General features: G+C 30.0%; 1 protein-coding gene and 2 long non-coding RNA genes across 5 annotated transcripts; 2 read left to right on the top strand and 1 right to left on the bottom strand.

Annotated features, from left to right (window-relative positions):
• Window positions 1–429: 429 nt before the first annotated feature.
• On the bottom strand, window positions 430–2,246 carry LOC145036546 (uncharacterized). Of its 3 annotated transcripts, none has more exons than XM_078985007.1 (6): window positions 2,140–2,246; window positions 1,588–1,697; window positions 1,347–1,485; window positions 1,119–1,247; window positions 934–1,024; window positions 430–865 (listed from the first exon to the last, which is right to left on the bottom strand). In XM_078985007.1, the coding sequence occupies exons 2-6, from the start codon at window positions 1,668–1,670 to the stop codon at window positions 705–707; spliced, it is 603 nt and encodes a 200-aa protein (XP_078841133.1). In that variant the 5' UTR covers window positions 1,671–1,697; window positions 2,140–2,246; the 3' UTR covers window positions 430–704. The 3 variants fall into 3 exon arrangements, with proteins under 3 accessions (XP_078841133.1, XP_078841132.1, XP_078841134.1); XM_078985006.1 differs by having other exon boundaries at window positions 1,588–1,672; XM_078985008.1 differs by having other exon boundaries at window positions 430–844; window positions 1,588–1,672.
• A 2,044-nt stretch (window positions 2,247–4,290) lies between these two features.
• LOC145033669 (uncharacterized) lies at window positions 4,291–5,859 on the top strand. Its single transcript, XR_013677643.1, has 4 exons — window positions 4,291–4,425; window positions 4,693–4,925; window positions 5,094–5,220; window positions 5,583–5,859. It is a non-coding gene; the product is annotated as an uncharacterized LOC145033669 (long non-coding RNA).
• A 2,503-nt stretch (window positions 5,860–8,362) lies between these two features.
• LOC145033668 (uncharacterized) lies at window positions 8,363–9,068 on the top strand. Its single transcript, XR_013677642.1, has 2 exons — window positions 8,363–8,654; window positions 8,793–9,068. It is a non-coding gene; the product is annotated as an uncharacterized LOC145033668 (long non-coding RNA).
• Window positions 9,069–17,696: the final 8,628 nt, after the last annotated feature.

Raw genomic sequence — 17,696 nt, 5'->3', positions numbered from 1 at the left:
AGGAAATCTCAAGTATGGTTTCTAAAAAATGAATTTTATGGGAATGGGAACTGCTTTTTATGGATTTTGTGTGTGTGTGTGTGTGGGGAGAGGGAGGGGGGAGTGGTAAATGAAAACTTATTTGACAACATAAAATGGTTTCAATAAGCTAAAATGCCTATTTCATTAAATTTAGAAAATACTTGTAAACTAAAAACAAGACACTACTAAAGACCATAAGAAATATAAGTACGTGCCATTTTACGGCTGTTACGAAGCAATATATAGCAAATAATCGATAAATTATAATAAAATAAAAAAAATCAAAATAACAGTTTAGAATATGATCCGATATAATGCTTCATGAGCATATGTTCAAAAGTCGAAACTACTTTCCCGAGTATATGAGGAAAACGACACCCCAAAAGACAATGTTTTATGCACATAATATGCAAAACATAATGACTTACAATATAAATAGTATATATGGAGATTTTCAAATTGAAACCATCTCAAAGAAAAATGATCCAACTTAGTTTTGTTCCTTATGATGATCAAAGTCTAACACTTAATTACCATAATACATGAACTTTCTCAAATAATTAAACATCCCAAACATAAATATGATCAAGAATCCCAAAAATTGCCAACTTTCAAACCTGCTTCAAGTATCAAAATCTTCCATTTTCCAATACACTTTGTGAGCATACTGATGAAGAATGAAGTCAGGAATTCTTGGAAGCTAATAATGGCATTCGATCTGTTGTTATTAAAAGAAATGATGGAAGAAAAGATGGGATCACAAATGCCACACCCAAACAAATAATTACAAACATCACAACCCACCAAGCCTTGTGTGGAATACCTAACATTAGTTCATCACAAACTGCCATTCAAAATAAATTCATTAAGTAATTAAATTTGTAAATTTAGTGTTAACCAAATAAAAGTTACCTATGTTATATATAACCATTTCCCTCTCCTTTCCATTTGGGATAGCAACCACCCCCTCAGTCTCCACAGTCAACATCACATACATTCCACTCTAAAAAAACAAGAAATCTAAATTACTACTTCTCAAAATAAATAAATAAAAATAAAGTAATAAAACACAATGAAAGAGATATTTAAGCTTAAACCTGGTTGTTTTGTAAGTCTTCATCATCATTCTTGAAAATCAACTTTTCAGTATTGAGTAATTTCCTCTGTTGCTTCAGTTCAAAGTTTGGATTTTCCTTTTTAAGTTGTAATGAAAAGCTAGCGGGTATCTGATATTAAATATAACAAGTTTTTGTTGACAATAATAATAATAATAAAGCTAAAAGATCATGTATTATTATTATTATTTTAATATATAATATACATACAGAAGCAGGATATGATATCTTCACTTCATACCAATGATTTGGTTTAAGGCCTTGAAGTTGGTAGACACGGGATCCTGATTGTAATGGTAGGGTTTCCTTTTGCAATTCTTCCCCGACATTTAAAATGTCCAAATTAGCCCTGTAATTGGAATATTTTTAAAAAATAATTGTTGGAAAAAGTTGTTAAAATGTAACTGACTTGTTAAAACAAGTGTATACTAGAATGAAGAAAAGAAAGTACCCGTATACAGTTTGTAGGAGTATTATGCAAAACAAGAAGCAACACTTGTGAACAATTCCATGATGATGTATCCACATCAGCATTTCTGTAATGTTAACAGTCCACGCAAGCTGCCATGTCAGCTTTCTTATTGATAATGAATTCAAAAAGCACTGGATCAATTTTGAAGGCAATTGATTTCGATTGCTTAATTGTAAAATTGAAGCTTCACTTGCTAAATGTTTAAGAAAATGGGAAATGTAATCACATATTAAGAAGGTAATCTCTCTCAGGCATTTGATCAAACAGCTTGCATGCAATCTCATTTCTAATCTTTTGGTCATTCTAAGCAATCTGATTTCAAACCTTTTGTTAATTTTGATCGGTTTTTTCATCATATAAACTTTGGGTCCTCAGAAATCCAAGTCATAAGACTAAACAAATCAAGATACTTCATAATCAGAAAAGCTAGATGAACATGGTTATTAACATCAAACGATGACCCCAGACAACAAACAATTAGAAACATGAACAAGAAACACGAAAGTAGAAAAAGTTGAAGAAAAATGGAACCTGTAGCTGTGGGTTGCGAAGGTATCTAGTCGTTGATACGAATCTGCTTCAGTTCATCTCCCTCGTCGCTCTTGATACGAATCTGCTTCCTTTCCTGGATTGGGAATGTAAAGGGGCTGGTATATATATAATGTGGGCTCAATTGCTAACTTTTATATATTTGGGCTAATACTTGGATCACTTCAGGCTTATAATTTATATCATCTTCATGATTCCAAAAGTCCCAACTCTCCTGTATATATTAAATTTTAACTCTAAAATAAAATAAAAGAATAAAACAAATACTATTTTATTTTAAACCCTACTAGCCTACTCAATTTTTTCGTTCAAAATATGTATTCTTTAGTATATTTGTTTCTTCAATTTATAAAAATTATCAAAACCTTTCGAATATTAGATTTTTAAAATATATTAATAAGTTTATATAAATTCAATATAAAAATATTTTATTTTATATTTGTATTTAATTAATATCATCTAAATTGTAGTTAGTTAACTAAAACAAAAAGAAAATGATGAATCTAAACCGTAAAGGTCTACAGTTGAAAAACGAAAGTTCACTTTCATTTTGAAGCAAATAAAAAGGATTACTCCATATTTAGAATTATATTATCCACTACTTTATAATCCGTGGGAATTACGATTATAAAATTAATTAAATTTTATAGTAAAAACTCAAAATTATTAATAAATTATTTTTAATAAATTATTAATTAAGAGATGTTTTTATTAGTTATATGAAATTATAATCGTTGATTCAAATAAATATTTAAAATTAATTTTTAATATATATATTAGACAATTTTTATTTGTAAATTAATGAAAACAATAATATAAAATTGAAATTTAAAATTTAAATTTAAATTTTAAATTTAAATTTAAAATAGAAAATAAATACATTGACAAATAGCATCACATTAATGATGATTGTCTAATAAATTTAAAATAGATAACTAATAGATTGACAAGTGACAACACATTAATTAAGAGGTATAATATGATGACACATGACAAAAGAACTACTCTTTTATTAGTATTGGTTTACTCAAAAATGAATTGGAGATGGTTTAACTAGAAAATAGAGAAATTAATGGAGTTTGGAGTAGGATTAGAGATGATTATGAGAGGTGTTTGGAGTTCCTTATTTAAAATAATTTATGTTTATTTTTGTGAAAATGTTTATTAGCTTATTTGTTTATAAAATCAAGTTTTATAAAAAAAATGTTTAGCTTTGTTTATATGGTATAAAATGAAATAAATTGCTAAATTATATTTTAATGTTTGATAGTTTCAACTTATGCCTATAAAAATACAAAAAATTATATACTTATTTATTACTGACTTATCTATTTATTTTTACATATAAAAAATCGTTTATATCATTTAAAATAGTATTTTTGACAATTTTATATTAAAAATTGACAGTTCAAATAAAAATAGTAAATAGTATGAGAACGTAAAAACACTATTTTTATGTTATTATTTTGGAATGAATTTTGTATTCACAACTTTATGTTATTATTCAACAATAAATAAATGAATAGTTACATGTTAAAACTAAAATTAGAACTTACTACAAAAATGCAAAAATATAAATTTATAATAGAATAATAACATTCTAATGGATATATGAATAATCAAACGTTAATATTGATATTAGAATTACTTTAACAATATAAATATACACCATTCATTAGATAATAGCAACATAAACATAGTGTTTCTCTCTCTCTCTCTCTCTCTATATATATATATATATATATATATATATATATATATATATATATATATATATATATATATATTAGTCTGATATTTATTTATATAATCTATTAAAAAATATTTTATACATAACACGTGCATGAATATATACGATCCTTGGAATGTTGAATCCTAATCTAATAAATAAGTACATTTATGCCAGGTGGCATTCTCTTAGCCCCCTCCAATCGAGTTTTCCCGCTTCTATCATCCAACTACATTTCCAAAATTGCCCCTGCTTTTTTTGACTCATTATCACGCCTATATCCTTCGTCCTTAGTTCGTTCCTAAAAATTAGGAAACAAATTAGGGATTTGATTGCAACAGTTACTAATTTGGATTCCATTTCAAACTTTCCCATTTATAAAATCTCTCCCTGTTGACAAAACCTACGCCGTTCACCTTCACCACCATTATCTCTCCTCGCTTAAGAATTATCCTTCGACCGTCTGTATCTTTCCTTCGTTGTCTCGCTGCTCAATTTTTCTTAAGGGATGATAACTAAATAATGGTTTTGATGTGCAGGTTTGTCATTACTTTTTTATATTTAGGTTAAAGTCTTCCCCTCGCTCACTTCTTTTCTATTTATATATATATATATATATATATATATATATATATATATATTGGATTTTTGGTTTCAAGGCTTAGTAGAACCTTGAATGATGTTTTTTTATTCATATCCAATTAAATCAGCTTTTTGTAAGTAGGCAAAAAGGGGTTGGTTTTTGTTTTTGTTGTATTCGTATTCTTATGTCTTATTATACTGTTGTTTTTTTGTTGTATTTGAAGATCTTAATCAGGATTCTTTTGTGACAATCCATGGTAAATGTGTAGATTTAGGAGTGATCTAAAGGTGTTCGATGAAATGTCTAAGAGAAGTACATTTACATGATCACCTGTGAGAGTCTTTATTTTGGTTTAGTAGCTAAATTTGTCGGTTTCGGTATGCAATTTTCATAGTGAGCAAGCTTTCAACCGTGGCCCTCAGATTAGCAATGTTCATGAGGGCAATGTCGTTACAGGTAATTAATGAATTCCACCATCCTCTTTCATGCATAATTTTTAAAATGATACTTAGCCTACTACAATACTTTCGTATACCGTACAACCCAACAGTGCACCACCATACAGATCATAACTTAATTCATTCAAATCCATTGATTAATGGTCTATTGTGTGAGCAATTGCAGGAAAAGGAGAGGTGGTGATGTGCGCAGAGAATAAAAACTCAAAGTTGTTCCATGCGGTTATGGGGGGCTAGGTCAATTTGGGATCATCACAAGGGCTAGAATTGCATTGGAAGCTTCCCCTCAAAGAGTATGTTTTAATTTCTTTCCATATGTTTAATTTACTATTTTAATTACATATTCTTTCCATGAAAATACAATACAATTTTGGAGAAAATAAAGTAAATTATAATTATTTACAAAAGAGGAATGATTTAGTGGTCCATGTTCATGTTCAATTCATGGCGATATATGAAGTTTTTTCAACCAATCAAAACCTGCTTGTGTTTGCATTTGTGTTTGTGTTGTTGATGTGCCAGTTATTGTTATTATTATTATTCCATCGACAAACATAATGTCATTTTCTCACTCTTTTTAGGTTATGGCCCATTACTCTTCTCTCTTAACTTATTATTCTATGATAAGTGACAATTAATTACTTATTACCTGCAGGTGAGATGGATCAATGTATTGTATTCTAACTTCTACGTGTTTACCCATGATCAAGAATAGCTCATCTCCCTCCATGGTCAACCAAGCTCCAAGAAGTTTAACTATGTCGAAGGTTTTGTAATCGTGGACGAAGGTCTCATCAACAACTGGAGGTCTTCCTTCAATTGTTATGGAATTTAATTGCTTCAAGGTGGGATTATTTTTAAATTTTATACAATCTTGTGCATCAGTGTATAACATGGACCAACCTGTAAATTTGAAGTATTAAAAAAATTATAACAAGGGTCATTTTTGTATTTTTATACATACATACAATCTTTTATTGCATTTTACTTTCTCTCTGTGTGTGACCAACATGGACAATTTCTGTGTGTCAATGTGTGTATTTTTAATTGAAGGAACAATAATAACAACATGCTTATGTTCAATAACCGATTGTAGCAACTTAGTTTTATATTTAACTGAGGGACCATTTTTCTTATGTCATTTCTGTTAAATTATTTATTACTTTGTAATTTCCTGCACATACAACACATATAAGGACCATTTCTGTAAATTTCAATGTACTTTTGTTTATTTGTTTATTTAATTTATAATGTTTCTTTATATATAGTTTATAATAGGTTTAATCAGTTGTCACTAATACTAAAGGGGAGGGGATAAGAAATATAGCTTATTGTTAAATTTGATGATTATTGTGATTTTTTTCAATATAGACATAAAATGGTCATTTAATTTTATTTGACGGTTTATTAAATTTGGAAAAACATAAAAGCCTTATTTGACAACACTTTATTCCTTTTACCTATACATGAATTAATGGAAAACTAAACAGCACAAAAGAAGGTTATTTTTGTCTTTTCATTATTTATACACTCTTACGTTCAATATTAAGATACATTATAGTCTTAACCATATGAATATGTATACATAAACGTAATTTATTGCAAATTTTAATTAGGAATCGCCAAAAACTGCTTGGAAGTTAATGTTGACTTCATGAAAGGATGAACCAAATTTACTTTGATTTCAAATGATAAGAACGAATGTTATAAATTCCGTAAATATGGTTCTTTAATTAGTAATCAGATTGTGACTAATGATTGTTTTAACCACATAATATTGAAAATATGAAGTTATAATATAAAAAATTAATAAAAGTACAATGTTATTCTGGAGATTTAAACATGACCATTAACAGTTTTAATAGTTTTGTGTTCATGTATCATTAATATATTATCTTCATCATTTATTTAGTACATTCTTTTACAATTATATCTCATTATATAACATAATCCCTTTATCATTAATATAAATATAAATAATGTTGTTTATATCTTCAAAATATATTGCAAAATTAATTTAAATTAATAATTAACTAAATTGTTTTATGTTGTCCCGTGTTTTACACGGGTTATAATCTAGTATTTTATAGGGAGAATTTCATATATGTCCTTCTTAAACATCAAAATATCATATTTATCCAACTTAATTTCTAAATATCATATTTACCCTTCATAAATTTTCAAAATATCAAATATGTCCTTTTTAAACATCAAAATATCATATATATCCTTCTTAAATATCAAAATATCATATATGTACTTTTTAAACATCAAAATATCAATGATAATATCTAAAATATTATCTATCTACAATATGCTAACAATTAACAACAACAAAAACTAAACAATCAAAATATAAATTCTATAGAGATGGTTGAAGATGAATCTTTTTGTTTGTCAATACGGTGATATTCCAACAATTTAAAAGTTTACATTCCATTATCAAGGATAATATGGTTAAAATTTTTAATTAATTTAATAATTCTAAGGTATAAAAAATGATTATAAAATATTAAAAACATTATAAAAAAGGATTTGGGCAAATATGATATTTTGAAGGTTTACGAAGGGTAAATATGATATTAAGAAATTAAGCTGGGCAAATATGATATTTTGAAGTTTAAGAGGGGCATATATGAAATTCTCCCTATTTTATATATCAAAACAAGTGTTCTTACATATGTAAAAATATCTTATTTATTTCATGTCTTACCTAAGCCCCGCATATTCATGTCTCACTCACACTGTTCAATCCCAACTTAGCACACGAAGCGACCTTTATGCTAAACAAAGTCCTTGTCTCACTTCACATCATCAAAAACCTAATTCAAATGACATTATTGAATTAGTCAAAGTTTTTTTTAACCCGTTTAATGTTTCAAATCAATGACACTATATTGCATCTACTTTTCAAACCGGTCTTAATTTGTTCCTAAGTTTGTTTGTTGTTGTTTTTAATCTCTACATGTTCCCACACAAATTTCAATGGTAGATATTTGGATGAATATGCCAATTTAAATTTATTTGTTTAGATAAATCGATTTAGGTTGCATTTTATGTTCAACATGTTAATTCAGAAAAATAAAAAATAGATACTTGGATGAACATGACAATTTAAATAAGAAATCAAAGACAACCTCGTAAAATCAAAGAAATCAAAGCATTACATAAGAACAAAACAAGTGATATAAGTCGAACTTATCAAATATCATCCAAAATGATTATGCGATTAGCTAATTTAGTTATTAACTATATGTAAAATTTTGAAAAATAAAAAAAATATCAATCCATTTTAACTAGTACTAAAAAAATTAATATATTTATATATACGCATGAAGTATGAACACCCTTAAATGTTTTCACATATGCCTAGTAACCAAAAATATGATAAATAAAAGGTGTGTTCATATGACGAATCAGAGTTAGTGTGAACGCTATAAGCATGCCAATCATAGTTCTCGTAAAATTAATTTGTTAGATATCTGCTCCGGCCGAATATGGTTTTCTTTATAACTTCCTACCAAAAACATTAAAAGACTCGAAGAAAAGAACAAGTGGTTGATGTTTTAGTTGACTTTATATACTTCAAACAGTGGTTGAATCATTTGTGAATATCGAGGAAGTTTGAATTTTGTCTCCATGGCCTCCATCAAAATTAGAAGTGCTTCCATCATCTTCATCTTTATATGTGCTATCTTCATAATGCAAATGGTTTTGATCGCTGCAGGTTTGTTTTATTATTCTAATTTCTCTTAATTTTCCCTAATTATCTTTTTGGTATTAATATGATAATTATTCTCTTAACTTTCGTGTTCATATATTTGTTTACAACTAATCGATAATATAATGATGATAAATATTACAGATCAAGGGGGGTCATTCAGAACCGAACGATATGATCCAAGAGCACCACCAACACCACAAGGAAACCCACGTCATGGCATGATTCCACCTGACTCCCCACCACCAATTTATACTTAAGTTTGTGTTTATATTAATTGATCGACAATTACCTTGTTAATTAAGCTTGTGTATTGTTTGTTTTAAAGAAAAAAAAAAAAACATAGACATGGTTGTTGGCTATGTAACATTTTATAGCATGTAATGTGATTGTGAATTATGCAGCTCGATAGTTTTATTATTGTTGTCTAGGCAAATTTTTTAAGTTCGTGTCATATACAAAGTTAAAAACTGTGAATCATACAATGCATTGTCTTCAATCTTACAACTAACAATGAAGATGTTTATCCTAGATATTCAGATTTTAGAACAGATTTAAGATGTCAAACTCCAAATCCTAAGGCAAACCAGTAAATCTAGAAAATCAAACCTCCTGAATCAAAACACATAAAGTCGATTTGAGATTTCAGAACATATATGAGATTTCATTATTTCAATAAGAAAAATAGAAGCAAATGTCGAAATCCAACTCACACAAACAAACCGCAGATGAGGAAGCCAGTTAGTGAAAAACTCCACTTGTAAAGTTCCATCTAACTGCTAATTGGTTTCTAATATATAAAATAGATCACAAGCTTTAGATGGGGAAGCCACGAAGTGATTGACAAAATGATTTTATATTCGACTCACTTTTGAACATGAAAATTTGATTTATCTTTTTGTTTTTAAAATTCCCTATGCTACTTATACAAGGCTAATTATATATTTTGTGTAAAGAAGCAAGAGCCTGGATAGTACATAGTCTTTTGAACAGGGATGGGCTTGTAAATCTTTCAATAGAAGATATTGACAACACATGCAACTTAATCGAAGGTATCATACTCTTATTATCAACGGTTTGATGTATAAGCCCTAAATTTATTTTATTGGTAGGACATCATTTTTGTTATATTGTGTTTAATATATTATTTGATCTGAGTTTGTGTTGGGTTTACTAAATTTGAACACTGGTTTTGTTTTTTCTGAAAACATAAAGCTTTACCAAACTTTTTTTTTGTTAAACTATGTATTCGTTAAACTAAGTGTTAGTTCATAGCATGCCTGTTTTGGGGATAGAGAGTTGTATTTAGTACTTTTCTGTTGTTTGAGCTTGTATTAACATTAATAAAGAACATAAGCATCGATTATGGGTAGTTTCTTTATTCTATATTCTAGTCAAAATAGTTCCTTTAGGATGGAATAAAATTTTTGATGATTAGAACCCATATCTTCTTATACTTGACTAGGAATTCAATATATAATCAAATATTAAAACCTACTATCATAAATTTTCTTTTCTATAACATTGCTTAGTTCTTTTAGGCTGCTATTCTTAACTCAAGTTATCCTAGGGTTTTGGCATAATATATCAATATTTCCTATGAACTCTTAGCATATTCAAAGACAAAAGAATCCATTTGATGGCTTTACACCTTCTATAAGTTACTACACCATCTTTTGTAGGGTACAACTGGTCATAACCCAAAGGTGTCTTGGTTAAAGCGACATTTTTGCACTAACTATTGGTGTTAGTTTATTACCCTCCAAAGACAAGGTCTCTTTTAACTTCACTTTAATTGTCATTTTTGGGCAATTATGTTTACTTGTTCTTTCTTTTATGAATTTGGTTTTTGATGGATGAAAAAGCTATACCCTTTCGACTCAGGAACAAGAAGCGACTCTTCCATTAGATACAACATCTACACAAGTAAAACTTTTAAAACAAGTAACTATTTTATGTTCGAGTATTCATTAAAAGAGCATAATTGGCATTGTAAATTTATGTTTAAGGAAAAAGTTCCTTGTTTTCCACGAAGGAGGCCCAAATCCTATAATTATGGTTCAGGTGGGCCATATCTATCACTCTATCTCATTATTTTTTCTAATATTGAATTCTCTTTGAGTTCATATATTTTTGTAAGATATGTTTCATTGTAAATTTAGCGTGTGTAGATTTGACTTGCTAAAATTACAAGTTTCATTGATTTGAAGTTAGTTGTTTTAGGCCTTTTTTGGTTAAAATTATAAGTTTCATTGATAAAATTATACTAACATACTTTAGTTGATTTGGCTTAGGAAAAAAGACGTAATTTACTCTTTATTACACAAGCCCTTTTCTATCCCAAGTGCAGGAAATAGGAATGCACTTTGCTATTTCTTGCATTTAAGCTTCCTTTACCGAAATTAATCTTTATCCAGAATTGCTCTTAATGAAGCCTTTAATGTTTTCAAAAGATCAATTAAGTTTTATGTATCTAACATTCTAACATATCTAAAAATGTGCAAAAAAAAAAAAAAAAAACAAGTATCTCTAATATGAAATTCTTTAATGTTCGAAATTGTTTCTTGACTTTTTTTATTCTTACTTTGACCACTAAGGTAGGGGATAGACTAGCTGCTAGTAATGTTTCCTTGGAGATAGAGCAAAAGGAAGACTTGTTTAAGGAAAGACCTTATAAGAAAAAACAATAAAAATAGATTAACAGAAGATGATTGTGGAAGAGACTTATAAGAAAAAGACTGGAAAAGTCCCTTAGCCTTTACTTGTTGACACATTGATTTTGCACTTTTCTTAATTGTGTTGTTGGGTGCCTTCTATGTGGTAACCCCCATGTTCATCATAAAAACGAAAAAGGAAGCCAAAATATACCTCGAAGATGATGCTCTGAGCTCCAAAATCGCAGAATGTCCACTTCCCTTGTCTCTTCTTAGCTAGAATCTCCTTTGCCTTGCCAAACCAAGCTCCAAAGATCAATAATGGCCTCTTTTCTCTCCCAAAACGCTCAAATCTCTTTAGGGTTTCTCTCTAGGGGTTGGTGGCCGCAAATGATGGCCATAAGCCCCTTTAAATAGGTCTCAAACCCTGGAAATTACGGTTTCATTACACAACGTGGACTCGCCGAGTCCAGACGCGAACCCGCGTCAAGAATCGCGATCCTACTCGACGAGTTTGAGCTCCAACTCGCCGAGTCCACTCACAATTTTCCAAAAATACACCAATAATAAATACCTGGAAATTCCGGGCTGTTACAGAAAACCAAGACGCTCCCTGAAGCTGGTCAAAGAGATCATCAATCCTCGGGAGTGGGTATCATTTCTTCACTGTTACCTTGTTCAGCTCCTGGTAATCTATACACATTCGATGCAACCCGCCCTTCTTTTTCACGAACAGAATCGGGGCTCCCCAGGGTGAACTGCTCGGTCAAATGAATCCCTTGTCTAACAGCTCTTGTAGCTGCGTAGACAACTCCTGCATCTCAGGAGGAGCCACAAATCATCCCTTCAAACTTTAATTTTCTAAACATGATTGTCTTGTCCATAAATCATCCCTTCAAACTTTAATTTATATTATAAAAGAAGGAAGGTGAGCCACAATTCTTCTCCTGGTTCTTCACGTGGTATTCAATCAAACCTACAGTACATGATATCACCTTGCGATAACTAATAAAAGTGTGGCCAACTAAGTGTATGATTAGGTTATCCGTTATACCCACCACTAACCACTATAGTGGTGGGTGCCACATCATCACCATACTCCCTACCACTAATCACGGGATACCTACTACTAAACATACCACTCCACCTCATTTTTTATTTAAATTTAATTCAAAAATACATAAAAAGTCATATAATTTGTTTTTTTTTTTAAAATACTAGTCTTCGTTACTTTAAAAACAAATTTTCATTATTAAAATAAAAATAACATTAGAAATAAAAATACAACTTCAAACTACATTACTTAAATAACCTAATTAAGAAAAACAAAAACAAACAAACGTAAGTAAAAAAAAAACGTAAGTAAAAAAAAATCTTCGTTCATATTGAGTTCGTACAAATGATCCGCAACATCTTGTCGAAGATTGAAATACGTTTCATTATTATGAATTTCAACAATTCGTGATAAAAATTTATTCGTTCCTGGTCCAAACTCTTCAAGCGGGATGACAACGTCGTCCGAATCATACGTACAAATCGTTCAACCTTGATCTTCAATTATCATATTATGCATTATAACACATGCTCTGACCATTCGTTTAATTCTATCATTATTCCAAAGTCGTGTAGCGTATTTCACTGCATGTCACATCTGCTTGAGAACTCCAAATGCCCTCTCGATATCCTTCCTCGCTGATTCCTGTCTCTTTGTGAACAACTTTGCATTTTCACTTCGAGGAACCGAATATGCCTTCATAAGTGTAGAATAATCCGGATATATTCCATTACAGAGGTAGTAACCATATTTTTACAAATGTCCTTTCACCGTGAACATCATATTAGGTGCTTTGTCAATCCAAAGATTGTCAAAAAGTGAAGACTGACCAAGAACGTTAATGTTGTTGTTAGACCCTGCGACTCCAAAAAAAAGAATGTCATATCCATAAATCCTGAGATGCGACAGCTTCTAGGATTATACTTGGTTCACCAATATCTCCTCGAGTGAACTGACCACGCCATGCATTTGGACATTTTTCCCAAGCCACATGCATACAATCTAGACTACCAAGCATACTCGGAAATCTATGCTTCTCTTCATGAGCCGAATATAATCTCTCAATATCACGATGAGTTGGTTATTTTTGATGAAAAACCTCATTTACACATGCGGAAAACCAATTTACACAACCAATTGCAGTCCGCTCGGATACTTTTAGGTATTCATCAGATGCATCAAATGCTATATCGTATCTCAAATACCTAAGTGCAGCCGCACACTTTTGTATACCACTAAAACCCATTCTTCCTCTAGCGTCGGGTTTTTGTTTGAAAAAATCATAACGAACTTCTAAAACGTTACTAATACGTAAAAATAACGCCTTATCTAGACAGAAACGACATTTGAATGAGTCTTCATTGTAAAGACAGTTATCGGCGAAGTAATCACATACCAATAAGTCGTGTGCGGCTTGACGATCACGATTGACGACCGCCCTTGTACGGGCAACATTCGAACTTTCTTCATCATGAATGTATTATACAACATTTGAAGAAGGTCGAGATGAATTCCCCGTCATCATCCGAGTCAAAAAAATTTAACACTTCTAAATTTTCCATGTTTTTTTTGTTTAGAATGAGAGTGAATTTTGTTGAAATGTATAAGAAATAGAAGTGTGAGGATTTTATTTATATAGGTAATAAGTTATTGAAAAAAAAATTGACCGTTCAACGGTCAGAAAGAAGAAAAGAATCAAATCGAATGTGATTGGACGTTTTAATTCGTCGTCGGGAACAGAGTTACCACGACCACGGTCGACCACGACCGACTGAGGTATTGTGCACGGTCGTGGTCGTGGTCCACGTAAACCACGAACCGGTTTGTGGCCGGTATCCTTGATGGTCTTGGTGACTTTAATATGTTAATATCGTTGTAGACGCATGGAAACGCATTCCAAAGGAAGTTATTGCTACTAAAAACTAAAGGTCATCAAACTTTGAATAATGTGAGTCATGTAGGTATCAATTTGCTCTTATGCCTTTTCCATTTTGTGAGATGGTTTATTTTACTTGGGCTAAATTACATCCATTGTCCATGTGGTTTATCCAAGGGTACCATCATTGAAAGTATTTTTCTGCCGAGACGTCCATATGTTTTGGTTTTGTTACGGTTGTTCTCCCTAGCCAGGAAAGTGATTATTTTACCCTTATTTGATTTTTAATTTTTTTTTTGGTATTCTATAAAATTGAAAGAATTAATAAAAAAGAAAAATAAAATGTGAAAAAATTATAGAATGATAAAATAGTCATTTTATAACTGTTAGGGACTACAACATGCAATTAAATACAAGTCAATGTTATTACTTAACGATGCTAACGGATTTGGATTTACAAGATACGTAAGTTTTTTATATTCATTTATTTATGAGTTCACTTTACTCTTTATGCTTTTCATTTATGTTTGTCTTTTTTATTATTTAAAGATAGCAAAGTATCATTCTAATGTTATTGCTCATTGTTTTTACTTTTTAGTGAGTGATAAAATGCACAATATATCCTATCTTAGTTCTGAACAAATTTGACATAAAGACTTACCAAAGTAGACATAAAAAGGTCAAGAATATATCCTTATCATTCTTAGCAAGTAATATATATTTTTTTTCTAGCGGCTAGATGCAATAAAATCCAATCGATAATTACTAATTAGTGATGCCAAGGTTGCAATTTCATAGCTAATATCAAGAATCTTGGAAGTATATTTATAATCCATTTTTTATTCACGTAATTATTGATTACGGTGTATTTTTAATGCTAGTTTGCTTTTGTGTGTGTGCAAAGTAAGATCTCACATACAAAGTGAGTGAGAGTGAGAGTGTGCATCCTCACTAAATGAGGAAGAACTCCAGAAGTCCAAAACAGAATTTACCTCCAGTGAAGTTTAAACCATGTACACATTGATGTCTCTTGCATTTATTCTTTGTATGGATGTTCTCCAAAGTACCATGACTTGATAGAAATTGTTTGTGACTGTTTTTCATGGATATTTTTTCTAAATTTAAAATCAGAGTAAAGCATGTGGTTTTAATTCTTGCAGTAGTTGTCATCAATGTTACTTCTGAAGATGTCGAACAACGCCTTGAGATTATCATTTGCCTTTCTAATGTCATTGAAGATTCAAATTTGTGTTTCTGAGCAAGATGTGTGAAAATAAATATTACAACCTTGAATCTATTGCAGACCATGTGTACAAGATTGGTAAATCTTTCAATAGAAAAGTAGTCACCATAATTCAAGAAATCACATTTTCTCATAATATGAGCTTAATGCAAGCTTGTGCTTCATTACCAATAGAATAGTAATTTAACTCGAGTTCCTTGGTTATCAACTCCCGTATTGTGACCCATAGTTAAATTTTAGCCCAACATCAATAAGATGATGTTATGTGGCAATCAAAAAGTGAAGCGTGGAAACAAATGCAACTTAATCAAATAGTTTGGTACGGTTCGTATGTAAGAGATGGCTAAGGCTCTATTTATTTTTTGAGTTTATTATAACGTGATGTTTGATTATACTTTAAAAATAATTCATTGTAACTTATAAAGTAATTTATAAGTTAACTTTTTCATATGTTACTTGTAAGTTATTTTATTATTACGTTAGTTTATAAACTAAAACTATATTTTCAATTGATGTGTTACACATGTAAACAATATGACCTTGTACTAAGTTTAGAGTTTAGCTTACATTATACTAAAACTGATTCAATTATAATTTTTTGGCTCACCTAAAAATGAAAAAAAAAAATTTTAAAAAAAAAAATTTGGACGTTTACCGAGTCTTGGTTTTTTATATGTATAAAAGATGTGACACACTTTCATACTCTCATACTAGTAAGAGTTAAATATAAAAAATCCATACAATTTAATCTGATGTTGTTTTTATATAGGGGTTAGCTAAAAAGACACCTCATTTACTATATAGACAACCTATGTGAATTTTGAATTATTTTTATTGGTTGAAATTACTTGTTTTCCGAAAAAACTGATTATAAGTGCTTAATCATAGGTTGATTTTTTATGAACATTATGTTGGACTCAAGATCAACACCTACCCAATATAGATCGAGAACCAAATGAGTGTTGCTAAATTGATACCCTTTAATACCTTATAAATATGTTTATTAAAAGTTAATATAATAAACTATTTATAATTTATTTTTTTGAAAAACAATACAAATTCAACCAATAAAAAAATCTTAAAAATCAAAAAAGATATATATGAAAAAATAAGATGTATTTTTAATCGATACAACTAAATAAAATAATCGGGTAATCTAAAACGTTAGTAGGAAATTGAAATTTTGCTTAAAATAGTGTATACATATGTGTGAGAAAAGGTTATGGTCCAATTGTTGACTACGCACATACAAACAAAATCAATATAAAGTAATGGATAATCGAAGTCCAAGTATCGAAAAGAATTTCCGCACTAATGTGGGATCCAATGTTTGTCCATTCATACTTACCTTTAATATCAAAAATAGAGCTTAATGGATTTTGCAATTTTAAATTAATAGAATAATAATTTTGATATGTGCTATTTTATAAAAATAATATTTGTTAAATATGTAAAGAAAAAAACACCATAGGTTTAGTTCACTTGTTTTATATGATTAAATATAAGATTTTATTATATATGCCTACTCAATTTATATTCAATCCTTCCATCTCACAAAATATTAAAACTTTATTTTTTTCAAACCAATCCATTTTTAATTTTAAAATAAATATAAACTAATAAAAATAAAGTATGAAAACCAAAAAAAATAATAATAATAAACAAATTGATAAACTCGTTCAGCCGATCAAAATCCCACCAATCCTCCCAACCGGTCAGCAATGGTACCCAACCCTTTGGTACCGTCGTTACCTACCTTCAACCTACGTATGATGCAATGTTCCCTAAGGGTTTATAAAGTGGAGTGGCATGAGCCGCTTATCGAAGGTAGTACCATCAGCTACACCAACACTTCCTCGGGAGGTAGCGCCATTTGAAAAGAATAAGGAGCTATGCTCTCTCTCTCTCTCTCTCTCTCTCTCTCTCTCTCTCGTTTGACCAATGGTCAAATGCTCGTTTGACCAATGGGTTTTCATGTGTTATGGGATAGGAGTTATGTAACGACCAAAAATTTCAACAAAATTTAAACTTTTCAAAAACATCCCAATTCATTAAGTTATTACAAAAAGGTTTTCAATACATTTATTATCAGAGTATTCTCAGGTCCATATCATAAAACATAAACACGAGGAGCGGTACGATCACGCCTTTGCCTTGCCACGGTCTCCTGAAGAACCTGGAAAAAAAACATTAAACCACAACTGTAAGCCCGAAAGCTTAG

This window comes from Lactuca saligna, chromosome 3 (assembly GCF_052625555.1).
Source record: "Lactuca saligna cultivar CGN05327 chromosome 3, ASM5262555v1, whole genome shotgun sequence".
Taxonomy (NCBI): Eukaryota; Viridiplantae; Streptophyta; class Magnoliopsida; order Asterales; family Asteraceae; genus Lactuca; species Lactuca saligna.
The sequence above is the reverse complement of the archived record's forward strand: the minus strand, read 5'-3'. Positions and strand labels throughout refer to the sequence as shown.

Coding starts and splice junctions, on each gene's coding strand:
- LOC145036546 (XM_078985007.1), bottom strand. CDS start 1,670: ATGCTGATGTGGATACATCATCATGGAATTGTTCACAAGTGTTGCTTC. Junction 1,025..1,118: donor AAGACTTACAAAACAACCAG/GTTTAAGCTTAA, acceptor TTGTTTTTTTAG/AGTGGAATGTATGTGATGTT. Junction 866..933: donor AATGGTTATATATAACATAG/GTAACTTTTATT, acceptor TTTGAATGGCAG/TTTGTGATGAACTAATGTTA.